At 43.2% G+C, this 17,111-nt stretch overlaps 1 protein-coding gene across 1 annotated transcript in view; it reads right to left on the bottom strand.

Moving 5' to 3' along the window:
* The window catches only part of MICU2 (mitochondrial calcium uptake 2), an 84,690-nt gene that overhangs the window by 21,335 nt on the left and 46,244 nt on the right, over nt 1-17,111 (bottom strand). The window contains exons 3-6 of the mRNA XM_067713754.1: nt 15,210-15,241; nt 15,031-15,106; nt 7,883-7,930; nt 6,859-6,941 (exon numbers count right to left, since the gene is read on the bottom strand). Coding sequence (XP_067569855.1) covers nt 6,859-6,941; nt 7,883-7,930; nt 15,031-15,106; nt 15,210-15,241 — 239 coding nt within the window. The remainder of the gene's footprint in view (nt 1-6,858; nt 6,942-7,882; nt 7,931-15,030; nt 15,107-15,209; nt 15,242-17,111) is intronic.

Genomic DNA, 17,111 nt, shown 5'->3' with positions numbered 1-17,111 from the left:
ACAAGGACCATGGAAATGAAATAATTATTTAAATAATTAATGTAAGCATAGTTTTTTCTCCTCTATGCTGTTATTTTACTTTTTATTTAAAAAAAATTTATTTATTTATTTTTGGCTGTGTTGGGTCTGCATTGCTGTGCATAGGCTTTCTCTAGTTGCGGCGAGCGGGGGCTACTCTTCATTGCAGTGTGCAGCCTTTCTCAGCCCGGTCCTCCTCTGAATTCTCCCACATGCGAGGCAGGGTAACACTGAAGAAAGAGCGAGCTCCAGAGCTGGACAGACTTAGAATCAAACCATGCGCTGCATAACAGTTTCCTCATCTGTACGGCGGTGACGTCTCTTGTTGTGGAGCACAGCCTCTAGGTGTGCGGGCCCAGTAGTTGTGGCTCGCGGGCTCTAGAGTGCAGGCTTAGTAGTTGTGACGCATGGGCTTAGTTGCTCTGCAGCATGTGGGAACTTCCCAGACCAGGGATCGAACCCGTGTCCCCTGCATTGGCAGGCGGATTCTCAACCACTGCGCCACCAGGGAAGTCCCCTATGCTGTTATTTTAAATCGACAAACTGCATCATGCTCATGGGTTATCAAGTTTAGTGTTTTATTCCTAAGATCAGCACAAAGAACCCTTTATAGACTTAGAAGGTTGAGCTTTATAAACTTAAACTTAAAAAAAAAATCAGTGATGTATCCTAACATTCTTTTTCTTGTTTCCTTAATTCATGGATTGGTCATCTAAGAATTTCCCAAACATTTAAGGAAAAAACTGTAGTATTTAGAAAGTGTTCTGTAAATTCAGAGTGTTCAACTATTACGTTAAAACAAGTACTTGAAAAGCTTTTGAGGCAGGTTTGCTCAACAGGTGCAGGAGCAGAGGCTGCCCACACAGAAAGGAGACTGCTGGGTGGCCCTGAGTCTCCCCGAGAAGAGGACTGAAAAAGGAAAGGGGACGAGGACGTTCAGTGTCGGTCGGGGCCACCGCGTGACCGCGCTGCAGAGCACCTGAGCCTTGGTGCTGCATGTGTGACAGTGAGGTCACCAGGGGCCCCACTGTGTCCACTTCATGACGCTACCTCAGCTTTCCCGTTCTGGGGGGGCGGACAGTGGGGACAGCGCTTCTAAAACCTGGCCTCCTCTTGTGACTCCCAGGAAGGAACAGAGCAGAAAGTTCACCCAGGGCTGAGGGGTTACGGTTTGCGTGAACTTACACCCTTACCTAGCCCAGCCTTTCATGATTCTTAACCTCTACTTGAATAATAACGACCATCTCAAGCACATCCTTCTCCCGGACCTGAGGCAGCCTGAGGTGCTGGAATGTGAGGGGCTCCGTGACTTATGACACTGGTATTTCAGGTCCTACTTGTGCAGACAGACACATTTTCACCCTCAAGCTAACCTCAAACCAGTTTCCTTCCTTAATCATCAGACATCCCAGAAGAGCAATTTTTCTCTGCTGCCACCAACTCTGCATTTCCCATTCACGTCTTCTGTTCCGCAGCCTCGGTCCCCAGTGACCTGCAAGTTTAAGGGGCTCCCCGCGGCCCCTGTGGCACCTGAGGACGCCTCAAGGAGATGGATGCTGCGTGCTCTGCCCCGAGCCCACCGCCCGCACTCTGCCGTGCTTCTCCTTCTCTACCTGCTCCTTCTTTCAGCCCCTGGCTTCTCACCCTCAGCTTGGTCCCTTAAGCGAACCTGTTCTCTAGACTCTGGCTTACCCACCTCACTCTACATTCTCCGCTCTGAGGTCACACACGCTCAGGACTTAACGGTCACCTCTTCCAGGACGCTTCCTAGTCCCAGCCCCACTCGGGGTCTGCAGACAGCTGCCTGCATGGATGTCCTACGAGTTTAGCAGGCTCACATTCCCAAGCTCAGAGTTAAGGCCTTTCTCAGCCCGGTCCTCCTCTGAATTCTCCCACATGCGAGGCAGGGTAACACTGAGGAAAGAGCGAGCTCCAGAGCTGGACAGACCTAGAATCAAACCATGCGCTGCACAACAGTTTCCTCACCTGTAAGGTGGGGACACTACTACTGATTTTGTAGGCTGCTGTAAAGATCTAATAATATAGCACAGACGTCATAACCGATCCTCCAGAGAATGAGTCCTCTGTGCCCTTTGATCAGTTAGCACTATCATGACTCCTGGTCAGGCTGGCCGGAAAAAGCAGTGACCACCGTTGATTTCTTCCTCATGCTGGAGGCTGGGCCCCACAGAGCCTGCACGCAGCACCTCGTGCGGGATTTCCCACTTCTCACTCCCAGCTGAAAACTGGATGATGACAACAGCCTATGGGCCTCCTGGCCTCCAGGCTCTCCACTTCCGGTTGGTCTTTCACACTGCGGCCAGAGATGAATCTGGAACACTGACGAGCCGGCTGGTCTCCCCGACAGAGTGCAATTCACATCCTACGTGTCTGTGCACATTTCAGCTGCACAGCTTCAACCACAGTTTCAGACAGCAGCCTATAGGTATTATTTCCCCAAGGGAACACTAACGACGGTCACTTAATCACTGTTTGTGCCAAACACAGCAATGTTATTTCTGCTTTCCTTCACCTGAATGGAACTGATTTCAAAGATAAATTTATGATGACTATCTAGTATTTCCCTTCTTTCGTGCTTTTCGAGTATTTTTAACCCAAGGTCCTGAGTAAGAGCTATGTATGATATCTGGAAATTCTTGGTTCTTTCCATTTTGTCTGTTTACAAGTACCTTCAACTTCTTGGTGGAATTCCAGGCTGCTTTCATAAAGCAGTTGGTAACTGGTTAACAGTGATAAACTTTACCCACGCTGCTTCTTTGGAAACAAACAGATTTGGTAATGTTTGTTCACAATGACCTAATGAAACACATTTTTGTTTTCAAATCCATATCTCTTACATATGACATATTTGAATAAATGAAACATTCAAAAGATTCTTTAAGCAGTTAAATGGTACGGTTTTCTCTATAGATTTTCTATTACATTAAAAAATTTATTATTATTTATTTTATTTATTTATTTTTGACTGCACTGGGTCTTCGTTGCTGTGTGCAGGCTTTCTCTAGTTGCGGTGAGCGGGGGCTGCTCTTTGTTGCGGTGCGCCGTCTTCTCGTTGCGGTGGCTTCTCTTGTTGTAGAGCACGGGCTCTAGGAGCCGGGCTTCAGTAGTTGTGGCTCACGGGCTCTAGAGTGCCAGCTTAGTAGTTGTGGCACACAGGCTTAGTTGCTCCGCGGCATGTGGGATCTTCCAGGACCAGGGCTCGAACCTGTGTCCCCTGCATTGGCAGGCGGATTCTTAAACCACTGCGCCACCAGGGAAGCCCCTCTATTACTTTTAACTTCTCCCACTTTGAGAAAATGAATTCCACAAGATCACGACCTGTTTCTCTGAACAGTACAGTGAAACCTCACGTATCTAGAGAAATACTTCAGGCAACTCCAATCCTTGGGAATCCTCCAGCTTTCTTACCTAAGCTGAAAACCCAGAAGTAAGAAAAACCTTCTCAGCATTTGAGACAACTGTCATAAAGAGCATGTAATAAGATATACTAAAAAGTTTCTAAAAATCTACAGCCTTGTGTGTTCTAAAGCAGTGCTGACCAACAGTGATGCAATGGAGCCACACAGTGATTTCAATTTTTTAGTAGGGCATTAAAAAGAGCAAAAAGACAAATCTGTATCACGGTGCTTAGCACGTATTAACTACTTAGACAAGCACTGACGAATTAATGAGTACTCACATAAATGACTAACTTATGACTTTTAAAAAAAGCCTTTGAGATATGAAACAAATGGAACTCTCTTACATTGCTGGTGGGGATGCAAAATGGAACACAGATTTTGGAAAACAAACTGGCAACTTCTTACTTTATACTTAGCATATGACCCAGAAACTCCACCCCCACATATTTAGTCAAAGAAAACATATGTTCACCCAAGACCTGTGTATGAATATTCACAGCAGCTTTATTTATAACAGCCCCAACCTGAAAACCACCAAAATGTTCATCAAGTGACTAGATAAACAGATCACATCCACACAATACTACTACTCAGCAATAAAAAGGAGCAAACTACTGACAAATGCAACACACAGATGAATCTGAGTCAAACAAAGAGTACATATCAATACTTTCTGATTCCATTTATACGAAACTCCAGGAAAGGAACACATCTATGCTGGAAGAAAGCAGACCACTGGCTGGTCTCCTGGGGCCAGGAGACGGGAGGAACTGAGTGTAAGGATACAGGAGGACTTTGTGGAGTGTGGAAATGTTTTAGATCTTGACTGGGCTGGTGGTGACATGAGCAAGTGGACTCTTTGAACAGGTACATCTGATTGTATATAAAGGATCCCTCATATCCCTTTGATAAGGATCCATCCACAGGCTTTGCAAATTTAATTACTAAAATATTTGGTTTTATATGTAGGAAACTATCTCAAAGATTAGAAACAAACAATATAGCAAAAAAGGTCTTCAGTAGGGAATACATTTATAAATCAGTGGGATCCCGCAAAAATTAGGTTTATAAATATTTAACATCTTTAGAAGTTATCTGGAAGAGGGTGTATAGTATATAAATCTAAGCGTAAAGTAAATGACAAGAACACATATGTGAGTGGGCAGTAAAGCAGCAGGTGAAATTCTCAGTGTTGCAGCTTGAAGTGCAGCAGAAACCATTTACTGCGGCCAGTGTCGGTAGTTGTTCAATTATTCTAAAAAGTTTGTTAGGTGGCGCAGTGGTTAAGAATCCACCAGCCAATGCAGGGGACACGGGTTCCAGTCCTGGTACGGGAAGATCCCACGTGCCGTGGAGCAACTAAGCCTGTGCGCCACAACTACTGAGCCTGTGCTCTAGAGCCCACGAGCCATGACTACTAAGCCCACGTGCCACAACTACTAAGCCCGTGCGCCTAGAGCCTGTGCTCTGCAACAAGAGAAGCCACTGCAATAAGTATGCGCGCCGCAATGAAGAGTAGCCCCCGCTCGCCGCAACTAGAAAAAGCCTGCGTGCAGCAACGAAGACCCAACGCAGCCAAAAAAAAAAAAAAGTCTGTTAATCTGGGGAGTCATTTGAAAAAATAGATACCTACATAACAAACATTTAAATTAACTTAAAGAAGTAACATCCATTTTAGAACCAAAGCCTTTTTTCTTTGGAGTGAAGCCACTGATTGAAATTACTGGTTATTTTTCTTGCCTAAGTATTTTATTTATTTATTTTTTTGCGGTGCATGGGCCTCTCACTGCTGTGGCCTCTCCCGTTGCGGAGCACAAGCTCCGTATGCGCAGGCTCAGCAGCCATGGCTCACGGGGCATGTGGGATCTTCCTGGACCAGGACACGAACCCATGTCCTCTGCATTGGCAGGCGGACTCTCAACCGCTGCGCCACCAGGGAAGCCCTTATAAAAGATAATTTAACATCTGTAGTTTCCAGTTTCATTTTTGTTAAAGTGCAGCAAAAAATATAAAGAAACAGGTGAAATTAATATCTCAAAATTATGACTTTATCATGTACTCAATACAAGAATCAAGATATTTTACATTCCCTTCTTTCTTCTTCAAACTCCAGTGCATATTTTACATTACAAGACACTCAGATAGTGTATTTCATTGGCAATATGGGCACACGTCGTTTTATTGTGCTCTGCAGATTTTGTGTTTTTTACAAACTGAAGGTTTGTGGTAGCCCTGCATTGTCAGATGATGGTTGGCATTTGTTAGCAATAAAATATTTTTAAATTAAGGCATAGACATTGTTTTTTAAAGATATAATGCTATTCCACACTTAATAGACTACAGGATAGTAAAAACATAACTTTTATCTGCCCTGAGAAAGTAAAACATCTGTGTGACTTGCTTTATTGTGGTGGTCTGGAACCAAACCCACAATTTCTCCAAGGTGTACCTGTACTTGATCCATATTTAGATTTTGTAAAATTTAGAAAAGTAAATAAAAAGTAAATAAAAATTAAAAAGCAGATCCACATACTCAAGTTGTTTCAAATATACTTGAAAATCTGCCAATACCTGAAGTGAATGTCAGTTTTTAAATTTAAATTTAATTAAAATTCGGAAACTCAAGTTTCTTAGTCACAAGTTATATTTAACAGCCGCATGTGGCTACTGGCTACTTGACCGAACAGTCCAAGAACGACTCGTTTTAAATATAATTTCAACAAGCCTTGTGGTCTGTCTTCCCAGTACACTGGGGACTGGGAGAAAGACACAGAGGACAGAACTGACTTATCTTCTCCATAAAGCGCTGCTCTAGATCGGGAACAGTAAGCTCTGCCTGGCATACTCCCCGCTGTTTACATGCACTGACGTACTTTTAACAGTACCATCGACTTCCTTGGAACGGAGTAAAATGTACTGCTGGCGTGTTACAGAGTTATGTCTTGGGAAATATCATTTAAACATATTTCACCTTTTCAATTATGAGCCTTCACAAATTCCTAGAGAATCTGAACCAATTTATACCTTTTGTGGCTTTTTCATTTTCCCTCCCTATTCTTCCTGAAGGCTTAAGGTTTTATTTTCCTTATTCTTTTTTTGGTGGGGGTGTATCAATAATTTTTAACCATCTATAAAGTGCTTTCTGTTGTATTATCATTTGCTGAAATCATAAAAATAAAACTCTAAAACATTGCAGATGCTTAAGTTCATTTCTCCTTTTGGAATCTCATGCTCTGTTCTGTAACTGTTTCCTCAAGGCTGTATTATAGAAAATTTAATATTTTTGAATGTATAAATGATTTCTTGACATTTCATATGTAAGCAGTAAATATAATTTTCATTTTAATGGAAATGTAAAATTATCACACAAACATCCAGGTGTTTTATAATAAACCAAAAATAACTAGAATCTACTTACTTTAAAAAATTCCTTTTTCTCAACCATCTCATCACCATCTGCATCCAACATCTGAAATGCAACATGAAACCCAGTATGGGGTTCTGCAAGTGAAAAATGAATAATTATGTAAATGTTGGTGGAATGCAAGTTACCTGAAGATCTACAGGTCTTCAAACTTGAAATAAGCAACCAGAAACAACATGAGTAAGTGCCTAAAGTAGAGGAAAAACAACCTCTTCTCAGGATAACAATTTTCAAAGGCTGATATGTTTCCATGGTGTGCCGTTCTGCTATTAAGTGTTCTGCCCTTCAAAGCAAAATTCATTTCAGAACGTATTTCTTCCGCTCTACTAGGGGCTTTCCTATATTCTTACAGTATGTTCTCTATTTTCACATTGATTACTACTCTTTATTTCCCTTTCCCAAGAGTAGGGTTTTGTAAAAATTATTTTGAAATAATCTTAGGCTTACAGAAATACTGCAAAGCTGGTACGGTGAGTTCCCACGGGCCCCCACCCAGCCTTCTCTCATGGCCGCATCTTGCATAACCATAGTACCTTTACAAAAACTAAGAAATTAGCACCTTTAACTAAACTACAGACTTCATTTGGATTCCATGGTTTTTCTATTCTAGGGTCAAACACAAGGAAGCCTGTTGCGTTTAATTGCTATGTCTCCTTATCTCCTCAGAGCTGTGAAAGTTTCTCAGTCTTTCCTCGATTCTCATGACCCGGACAGTTTGCAGAGAGTTACTGGTCAGGAATTTTGCAGAATGTCACGTGAGGGATTTTTAATATTCCTAAGTGAAGGCTGCGTCTGACTCTTCAGTTCAATAAGCCTTCAATTAAGGAGACAAAGTTGTGGGGAGCCTGAGTGCAGGGGAGGTGGTAATCTCACCCAACAGAATCATCCTGTAGGTACAGAACACAAGGCACCAATAACATTTTTCACGATAAAGATATAAATACCAAACTTCCAACACTCTGTCTGGTAAGACGAGAGAATTCCACATGATCGATGAGAAAAACTGTGGAATACTTACTAGTGAGGATTGTAAGTAAGAAAAGATATTCGGTATATGAAACCAGCCCTGAAAGAGATAAAGACATCAGAAAGCAAGTTTTAGATGGTTTAGAAGTAATCATATACATACTATATGGAACCTTCACCTAATTAAAAACACACACATTGTTACTTTAAATTACCTCTCTGGTATAGCGGAAAATTTTCATAAGAGAGTTAAGTATAGTACTAATACTTCAAAAACAAGGAGACTTTTATTAGGTCACTATTACTAGAAAGGAAGGGGAATGGTCATTGGTCAGCAAGTACAAGTGTCCACTAGAGGTTTTATCTGCATGGCATTTTGTGTAATTTCACCTCAAATTTTACTATTCATAACAGCTCAAGTGAAGCAAACTTATAAATTCAGTAGAGTGACAGAGAATTGGATATACCAGAGGTCAAACCATGTTATTTAAAATGAAGGAATCAAATTTCTGTAGCAGTGACTTGATTTTAATCTATAGGTTCTCCCTGGTCTTTCTTCCCCTCAGTTTCAACTTAATTGTTGAAGAAGCCTGGTCATTTGTCCGGTAAAGTTTAAGTGTAGAAGATTTGCTAACTGCATCTTTTTGGTGTCATTTCACATGTTCCTCTAACGTCTATATTTTCTACAAACTGGTACTTACTTAGATCCAGAGCTGTGCTCAGATTCAAGTTTAGTTTTCGGCAAGAATTCTTTTTTTTTGGCCGCACCGTGCGGCATGCGGGATCTTAGTTCTCCAACCAGGGATCAAACCTGTGCCCCCTGCATTGAGAGCGCAGAGTCTTAACCACTGGACCACCAGGGAAGTCCCAAGAATTCTTAATAGATGGTGCTGCATACTTCCACCAGGAGGTCAAAATGTAAATGTTTACAGAAGATGCTAAATACCACTGAGAGATACTGATAGTGAGTTCCAGGACTTAAAAAAAGGTGAAGTCTTCCAGAGTTTAGATGACCGAAGATGTCTCAGAGGAAGTAGTTCTAAAAATGGTCTTTGTTCCTTTTTATGGTTGAGTAACTATACTCCAATAAAAATTAATTAAAAAAATGGTCTTTGAATGATAGGTGAAAACTGCAATGAAGCCGGGGTGGTATAAGTGGGAAAGCCATATGTATAGGAGAGATGAAGCTGCATATGAACACTGAAAAGCGAGTATTTGTCTGCAAGGATGTTCCTGTGGAAGAGTCAGTGGGAAGCACAGCTACCTGGTGGCTCAGAGATGAAGAAGGAAGCCTGGCAGAGGGTGATGGCAGCGGATCTGCACCATCCTGCTGTGAAGGAGGACCAGCCCCTATGGGCCCCCGGTCAGATACAGCAGAGACACACGGCCGAAAGCAGTGCAGAGCAAATGAGGCAGGTAAGGGTTTGACACCCAGGTAGTTCAGTGCTTCAGCTAACAGGCAACTTCCAGTATGTATTTAAATGCTCTTAATGACTTAACAGTTTTTTACATTAGCAATTTTTCTGTCATTTTCATCTTGGAGCAGTTGTGCTTCCCTTTAATAAAAAGCCTAGAGTAAGTCTTCAGGTATTTTTTCCTAGAAATATTCAGTGTTTATATGAAGGGAGAATAAATTAAATGTGTTTTGTCATATCTCATACCTGAGAGAAATGCTCTAACGTTAGTTGAAGGATCAAAGTATTTCATATCTTGGCAGCCTCAAAAAAGTGAACAGTTTTTTTCTGATTTTCAAAGGAATACAGCAATGTGAAAAAATGGCCAAACTGCTGGACTGAACTGGGCTTGGTGCCAAAAGGAGACCTCACTTTTCTTTTCTCGAGACATAGGTACATGTCCTGTGCAGAGGGGAACTTCTTGAAAAGGAAAATTCTTTGAAATACTGACTTAAATAAAATGCTTGAATAAACACAGTTGAGACAGTGTAAAAACAGCTCCCTACACTCTCAAGATAGATTATAGACAATACAGCTCTCCAACAGCATTCTAGGCACCTGCCTCTGAAAAGCTTTTAAAGGAAACTGACACTTCTGAATACTTATAGGAGAAACAGTTTAATACATATTTGTTGCACTGAATTGTAAAATAAATGCCGTTAAATGTCAATGTTTCAAAACTGCATGTCAAATAGGAAAGTATTTTAAATAATTTATATTAAAAAAAAATTTTTTTTGGCTACACCGCACGGCCTGCAGAACTTCCCTGACCAGGGACTGAACCCCCTGCAGTGGAAGCGTGGAATCTTAACCACTGGAGCACCAGAAAAAGTCCCTATATTTAAAAATTTATTAAAGAATCCTTAAGGGTCACTAGAAGAGATGATTAAATTCTGTTAGTTACTATGCTTCTCTAGAAATATTTTAAATTTGGAACCGTTGAAAAATATGACTTGCTACTAACTGCAATTTTGAGAACTCTGTTCTCCAAAGAGAAATTACTACATGTATCATAAGAACACATTTATATCTTACAATATATGTTATAATTTATATTCAGTATATCCTTGAGGATGGTATTATGTTGAGAATTCTGCTCAGTTTCAAAAAATACATAATAATTATAACTTATAATTTACTTTTCTTTATAATAATGCATGGAGGTGGATTATTTTATTTCAAGACTATACTACCCTTTTGTTAGTTATGATGTAATATACATTTTGATAGTTCTTTTAGGTGGTAATATAGAATATTTTAAATTGTTCCAAATGTAGCTAAATTTTACATTCTTTTTTTTCAAATGACTTCACTAATATCAACAAAGGAGTATATCTGGAAAAAAGTGTATCTTGAATCTTTCCTATAAAATATTCAGTGTTTTTTCTTTAAGCTGGAATGTACATTTCAACTCACGTATTTCAGAGAAAAACTAAAAAAATAAGTCTTGTTAAGTCCTTCCTCAACATTTTTTCTTGTCCTGTAAGTTCTCTAGAGGTGGGAGAAGAGAGGATGAATTCAATAAATATTTAGAAGGCAAAATTAGAAAGATCTGTGTTTGGCTGCATATGAAGGATGGAGGGGCAAAGAGAAAGGGTTCAAAGCTATTTCCGGGTTTCAATGAGCTGGGTGAAAAGTACCACCACCCAGTAAGACACAAACAAAGCCTGGGTTGAGGGCAGCTGGCGTCTGGAGAAGCGGCAGTGCTTGGGGAGGCCGCAGTGGTTCTTACTTGGCCTTTTCACTCACTCTTCTTCTGATCCCTCACCACCACGTGGCTCTGTTCTCCTGCATTTCCCTGTCAGTGGCTTAATTTCCTTGTCACCAGTAAGTTCTACCATCAAGTCCCGATTTCCTTACCAGTCCTAATTAGTGACGGCTGTTTTTAATACACCCCCGCGTGAACGGCAGGAAGTTAGGTTGAATTCTCCTCCTGCCGCTGCCCAGCGCACATTTTCATTCGTCCTCTCTGACTCTGAAGTGGATGCTACCATGGTCTCTCTCTCCCTGCAGTCACTTCTTTCTTCTAGTTTCCCTTAAAGCCTCTCTTTCCTCTATTTCTCCTACTAATATCCTTACAGATTTGCCTAAAGGGGGAAAAAAAAATCAACTTTCTGCTTTGGACTTACATCTTCTGTTTATTTTTCGAACAGTCCGTCACTAAGGGCTTTCTCCCCCGTCATCCAGAAATACTGACTTTTTATTCTTTAAGAAATCTGTGTGATGCCCCTGTTCATTTTGAGAATATAAGTAGTCCTCCAGTTACATAAAGAACAGGGAACGAGAACTATCGAGTGAGAAAAGTGAGTGAGTAGGCTAATGGATCTGTCTCCTATGGTTAGAAAGCGGTACGTACAGATGGAGAGACAGAGCTGGAGATACAGATGTGTATGTGTCTGTTACTGAAAGTTAGAGACAGTAAATAGAAGTTACTAACCACCTTTCTCAGTACCCTCTGTATTTCCTATGGTATGGAAGCAGCACAGCTGGTAACGACACAGATTCACAACCCTCCTTCCCGAGACCAGACCGTGACTGCGGACATGGCCCGGGCCCAGCAGAACCTCTAACTGAGCAGCTCCAGGGACAACCCCGCCCCCGCCCCCCAGCCCGTCTGAAGCGCTACGATTGTAACTAACACAGTTCTGGAAGCTGCACTAACTGTCTACTTCCCCTCAGGTCGAACTGCTGCATTCAGGCCTCCACGAACCAGGAGCCCGGAAGCCTGGCCACTCCACGCTGTCATCTCCGAGCCAAGAACACGACGGTCTGCTCGCTGCTCTGAAACCTCCACTCCCCCGTCGTATAGGAGGCCTCAAAAACATTGCCCTTCGCTTGCCAGGGAGCCTCCCACTTCCTTCAGTTTGTTAAATCTTGCTTTTAAACCTCGGTGTCTCCTGTGAGAACAGAGTGTCTGCCGGCTTTTCAGGGCTGACGAGTGGCTTTGCGCTCTGCCTCTGTCCACCGTGCCGCCCAGCGCGTGGCCCCTGCAGTCACTGCGGAACCTCCCGCCGTCTCCTCTTCTGCGCCCTCCGCAGGCGCCTCGGCCCCCTCTGCCCAGACGAGAGGGGTTTCTCTCATCTGACTTGTGGCCTTCTTACAGCTCCCCCACGGCAACCCGCCGTTCTCAGGACAAGGCCCACGCTCCTGGACACTCCCTCCCATGCTGCCTACGTACGGCTGAGGCTCTGCTCACCTCTCTAGCTTAGGTCCAACCGCCCTCAGCGGCCACACCCCACTTTCCAAACGGCCTCTGTCCTCTTTGTTGACACACCTGCAGCTGGTCTGCACTTCATCCTTCCGGAACCAACCAACCTCCATGCCTCTGCTTCTCCCCGGACACTCTGCGACGCTCTCCCGAATGGCCTTCCTCAGTAAACACCTTTAACTGGTTGCCGTGTGCTGAGCCCTGCCGCACCTGCAAGCGGCTTCTCCGCTTGGGACGCCGGCACCCTTGCAGACGGCTCAAGTGGTGACTCCTCTCCCCACTGCCATGCTCATCCCAGACCTTTGCTCTTCCAACCTCTTGCAGAAACCTGTTACTCCGAGGCTGATGCCGTCGAGCTGACCACCTCCGACTTTCTTCCTGGTCACCTACCCAGCTCCCTCTCTTCAGCCTTCCGTCGCCGGAGGCCTGAGCGCCTGGTCCATCGTCCAGCACACAGGACCACACTCTACTCTCAGACCTGGGGTCACCTCGTCACATTCACGCTGCCACTTACTCTGCTCCAGCCGGCCGATTCCATGACCGCACCCGAGGCCAAGCTCACCTGCAGCGGCTTCTCCGAACCGGAGCGCAGACCCCGGCTCTGCGCGCACGGTGGGCCCCGCTCCTGGGTTCCCAGCTCACCTGCTCCCACCCTCACTGGCCGCTCTCTCCTGAATTCCCACTTTCTTTCCATCGCTCTTCCCATCTTACTTTTTTCTCTCCAAGGCTTGTTACTTAAAGACTCTCGTGTTTTTAAGTAAAACTGCTGCCCTCGACACCGTTAACCCCCTAGCCCACGACTTTTCTTCCCTGTGTTTGCCTAGTAACACCCTAACCGCATGCTTCTGTGTACTTCCCGGCCTGCCCGCGGCCAGGGGAGAGCCAGCTGGTGGCCACTTCAAACCTCCTACTTTCTCCACACCCTCCACTTTACGAAGGAATCAGGGCCACCCTCCAAACCCGCCTCAACTTCTCAGCCCTGCTCTGCAAACATGTGCGGTAAACACCCGCACATCATCCCTCCCCACGCGGTACAACGCAAAGCTCCCCGCTGAGGGGCGCGCCCTCCACCGAGCTCTGCACACCCTCCGCCCCCTCACACCCAGACGTGCGCTCAAAGCCCTTCGTGCAACACAGACTGCCAGGACCGGCCTCCAGCTCACACCCGCCCCGCCCCGCACCACTGTCCTCCACGCTCTGCAATCTGCCCCCAGAACCCGTCCCAGCACCGCCCCTGCCCTTGCTGACGCGCGGGAGCACCTCCCCACCGCCAGTGCTAACCACGTTCTAACCCCCTTCCTTCACGGGCCCTGCACACTGATGCTCCCTCCCTCCCAGGCTCCCGAGACTCCCTCTCCCCCTCTGATGCCTCTGCCTCCTCTCCTGCACGGCACCTCCTCCTCCTCTGCTCCCGTGAATGCTGGTGTCCTCTGCGCTATCTCTGAGGCTTTGTCTTCTTACTTTAGAATAATCACTTTACTTACTTATCTGGCTGCACCCCTCGGCATGCAGAACTTCCCTGCCCAGGGATCAAACCCGCACCCCCTGCAGTGGAAGCACAGAGTCTTAACCACTGGACTGCCAGGGAAGTCCTTTCTCTTCTTCTTCTTCTTCTTTTTTTTTAAAAATATTTATTTATTTGGCTGCGTTGGGTCTTAGTTGCGGCACTCGGGATCTTTTGTTGCAGCGTGCAGGCTCTTAGTTGTGGTGCGTGGGCTTAGCTGCCCTGCAGCATATGGAATCTTAGTTCCACAACCAGGCATCGAACCCGAGTCCCTTGCATTGGAAGGCGGATTCTTAACCACTGGACCACCAGGGAAGTCCCAAATCCTTTCTCTTCTCTTTTTTTTCTTTTATAAATAAATAAATAAATTTATGTATGTATGTATTTATTTATGGCTGCATTGGGTCTTCGTTGCTATGCGTGGGCTTTCTCTAGTTGTGGCGAGCGGGGGCTACTCTTTGTTGTGGTGTGCAGGCTTCTCACTGTGGTGGCTTCTTTTGTTGCAGAGCACGGGCTCTAGGTGCACAGGCTTCAGTAGTTGCAGCACGCAGGCTCAGCAGTTGTGGCACACGGGCTTAGCTGCTCCGCAGCATGTGGGATCTTAGTTCCCAGACCAATTGAACCCGCGCCCCCTGCACTGGCAGGTGGATTCCAAATCATTGCACCACCAAGGAAGCCCATCTCTCCTTATTCTTTTTTTTCTCTTTTTATTTTCTCTCTTTTTTTCTCTTTTTTTTCTTCTTTTTTTTCTCTCCTTATTCTTGATGCTCTGCCTCACCTTTCTCTCCAAGCTTACTGAAATCAATGTTTAAATAATTTTTCTGTGATTGCTCAAAGAGTTTAAGAAAAAGTTGCTTCAAATGTAATGAGTATTTTATTATGATTTAAAAACATCTATTAAATAACACACTTATAACATTCTCTCTGCAGATTCTCTAATGTATGTTCTTCAATATGCAGCTGCAAACCTCATAACTTAATTCCTTAATAATACTTTGGTTAAATAAAACACAAGTAAAACAAATAAAAATTACCTTTATCGCCAAGGTCTCTAAAAAAAGTTGATCCACAACCAGCTCCTTTGATTCCTGCCAGTACGTCCTCAATATCCTTTGAATAAACATATTAAAATCTTTCAATTTAACTTATAATAGTTGATTTTCTATCTTAAAAAAAAAGAAAAAGAAAAAAGACCTTCACCTCCATTGCTTACCTTATTTGTCAGCCTCTTGACTAAAGTTTTACCTATAGCAAAGAAGAAATATTATTTAGTACCCATATACCTTGGTAAAATTCAACTTCCATTAAGAAGAAAATCACTTAAAAGACAAAACAAATAACTAAATATTTATAAAAAATAGAAGTCTGGCAATTTCAGCTAATATCTTTAAACAGAAGTTATGAGCCAGAGAATTCTAAGTGTAAACACAAACACTGTAGTTCTTTGTAAGACCTATGTTCACTTTCACTCACTCCCTTCCAGAAATATGGAACCTTCTAACCATCTCTCACTCATCATAGCTGTCTAAGAGAAATAAGTTTGTGCCAAACATTATTTCTTTCTTTACATGATTATTAAAATCTGTCTCCTTTTGCTTTCATTGACTAAAAAAATACACATTCATCTTTCAGAAAGCTACCTTTTTAACCCTGAAAGGTTCTTAAGGTCACAGCTCTGCAGTCAGATCTAAAGGCTGGTCGGGGGCTTCCCTGGTGGCGCAGTGGTTAAGAATCCACCTGCCAATGCAGGGGACACGGGTTCAAGCCCTGGTATGGGAAGATCCCACATGCCGTGGAGCAACTAAGCCCGCGAACCACAATTACTGAGCCTGCGCTCTAGAGCCTGCGAGCCACAACTACTCAGCTCGTGTGCCACAACTACTGAAGCCCGGGCGCCTAGACGCCATGCTCCCCAACAAGAGAAGCCCGCTCGCCGCAACTAGAGAAAGCCCGCGCGCAACGACGAAGACCCAATGCAGCCAAAAATAAATAAATAAAATAAACAAATAAATAAATAAAATAAAAGTAAAGGCTGGCCAAGATGGCTGTTCATTCTAAAGTGATGTTACTTTTAACAGTTTCCTACTGGATAACAGATTAAAATTCTTTCAGGCTTTCTGCCATCGTCTTTAGGCTGACTTCATTTTCCTCTTATCCACTGTAATTCTAAAGCAATCACCTTGCTTCTTTTGTTGAGACTTTTTCTGAAGACAGCCTCAAGCCATTTACACATCTAGAACACTGAAAAATATTTTGTTAATTTTATTTCTTACGTAAGCCATATGCATCACAAACTTCCCTTCTTGCTCTCAAAATTATCCATGAAGTTTGTTCAGTGCAATTACATGGTGTGTGAAAATTCAGGTGACAGGTTGAAAAAAAACAATACTTTTAGATGTGGCTTTTTGCAGTTCGGGATGCTTAAATTTGGATTATAAATCTACTGGGGACAAATTCTATTATTTACTGTTAATAAATTATCAAGATTTTATTTTTGCTTTAATAATTAAAACATTAATTGTGAACATGACCATATAATTTTTAGAAACATCTATGACCATGTTTGTAAGCTTAGGAGTTACTGTTTTGGAAAAATTGTCACTGATAAACTATTGTTACCCAATGACAAATAACTCGATTCTAATGTTAGATGCTATTATAACATGAGATCATCAAATAGATAGAAGTTACCCGGTAATTTCATGTTGACTACAAGTTCTGCCGGATACCTGTATATGTATTTGATTATCAAAAATGGAGAATCCATGTACTAAATGAACTTGTCTTGAAAAAAATTTTTTTCAAAATGGAATATTAGAAAATGGTAAAGAAATTACCTTTGCTGATAAAAAGTCTGGGGTACCTCTGTTACAGAAAATTCATTTTTAGGTTAAAAAAGAAAAAGACAAGGCAGAGCTCCTAGGAGAACACCCTGTCTTTCTTACTTCCTTTCTCCTAAGTCAATAAACATTTCTCTGAGTAAGAGAGGAGACTGTGGTGTTTCCAACCCAGAACCCTCTGCTGGGGTTTCTTAGTGCGTCTCACCCAGGCTGCCTGGTTTTAGACCACTCGTTTATGGGCTCCCCAAGGAGAGAGACCAAGTATCAGATTTAAG

Source organism: Pseudorca crassidens, chromosome 18 (assembly GCF_039906515.1).
Source record: "Pseudorca crassidens isolate mPseCra1 chromosome 18, mPseCra1.hap1, whole genome shotgun sequence".
NCBI lineage: Eukaryota > Metazoa > Chordata > Mammalia > Artiodactyla > Delphinidae > Pseudorca > Pseudorca crassidens.
The sequence above is the reverse complement of the archived record's forward strand: the minus strand, read 5'-3'. Positions and strand labels throughout refer to the sequence as shown.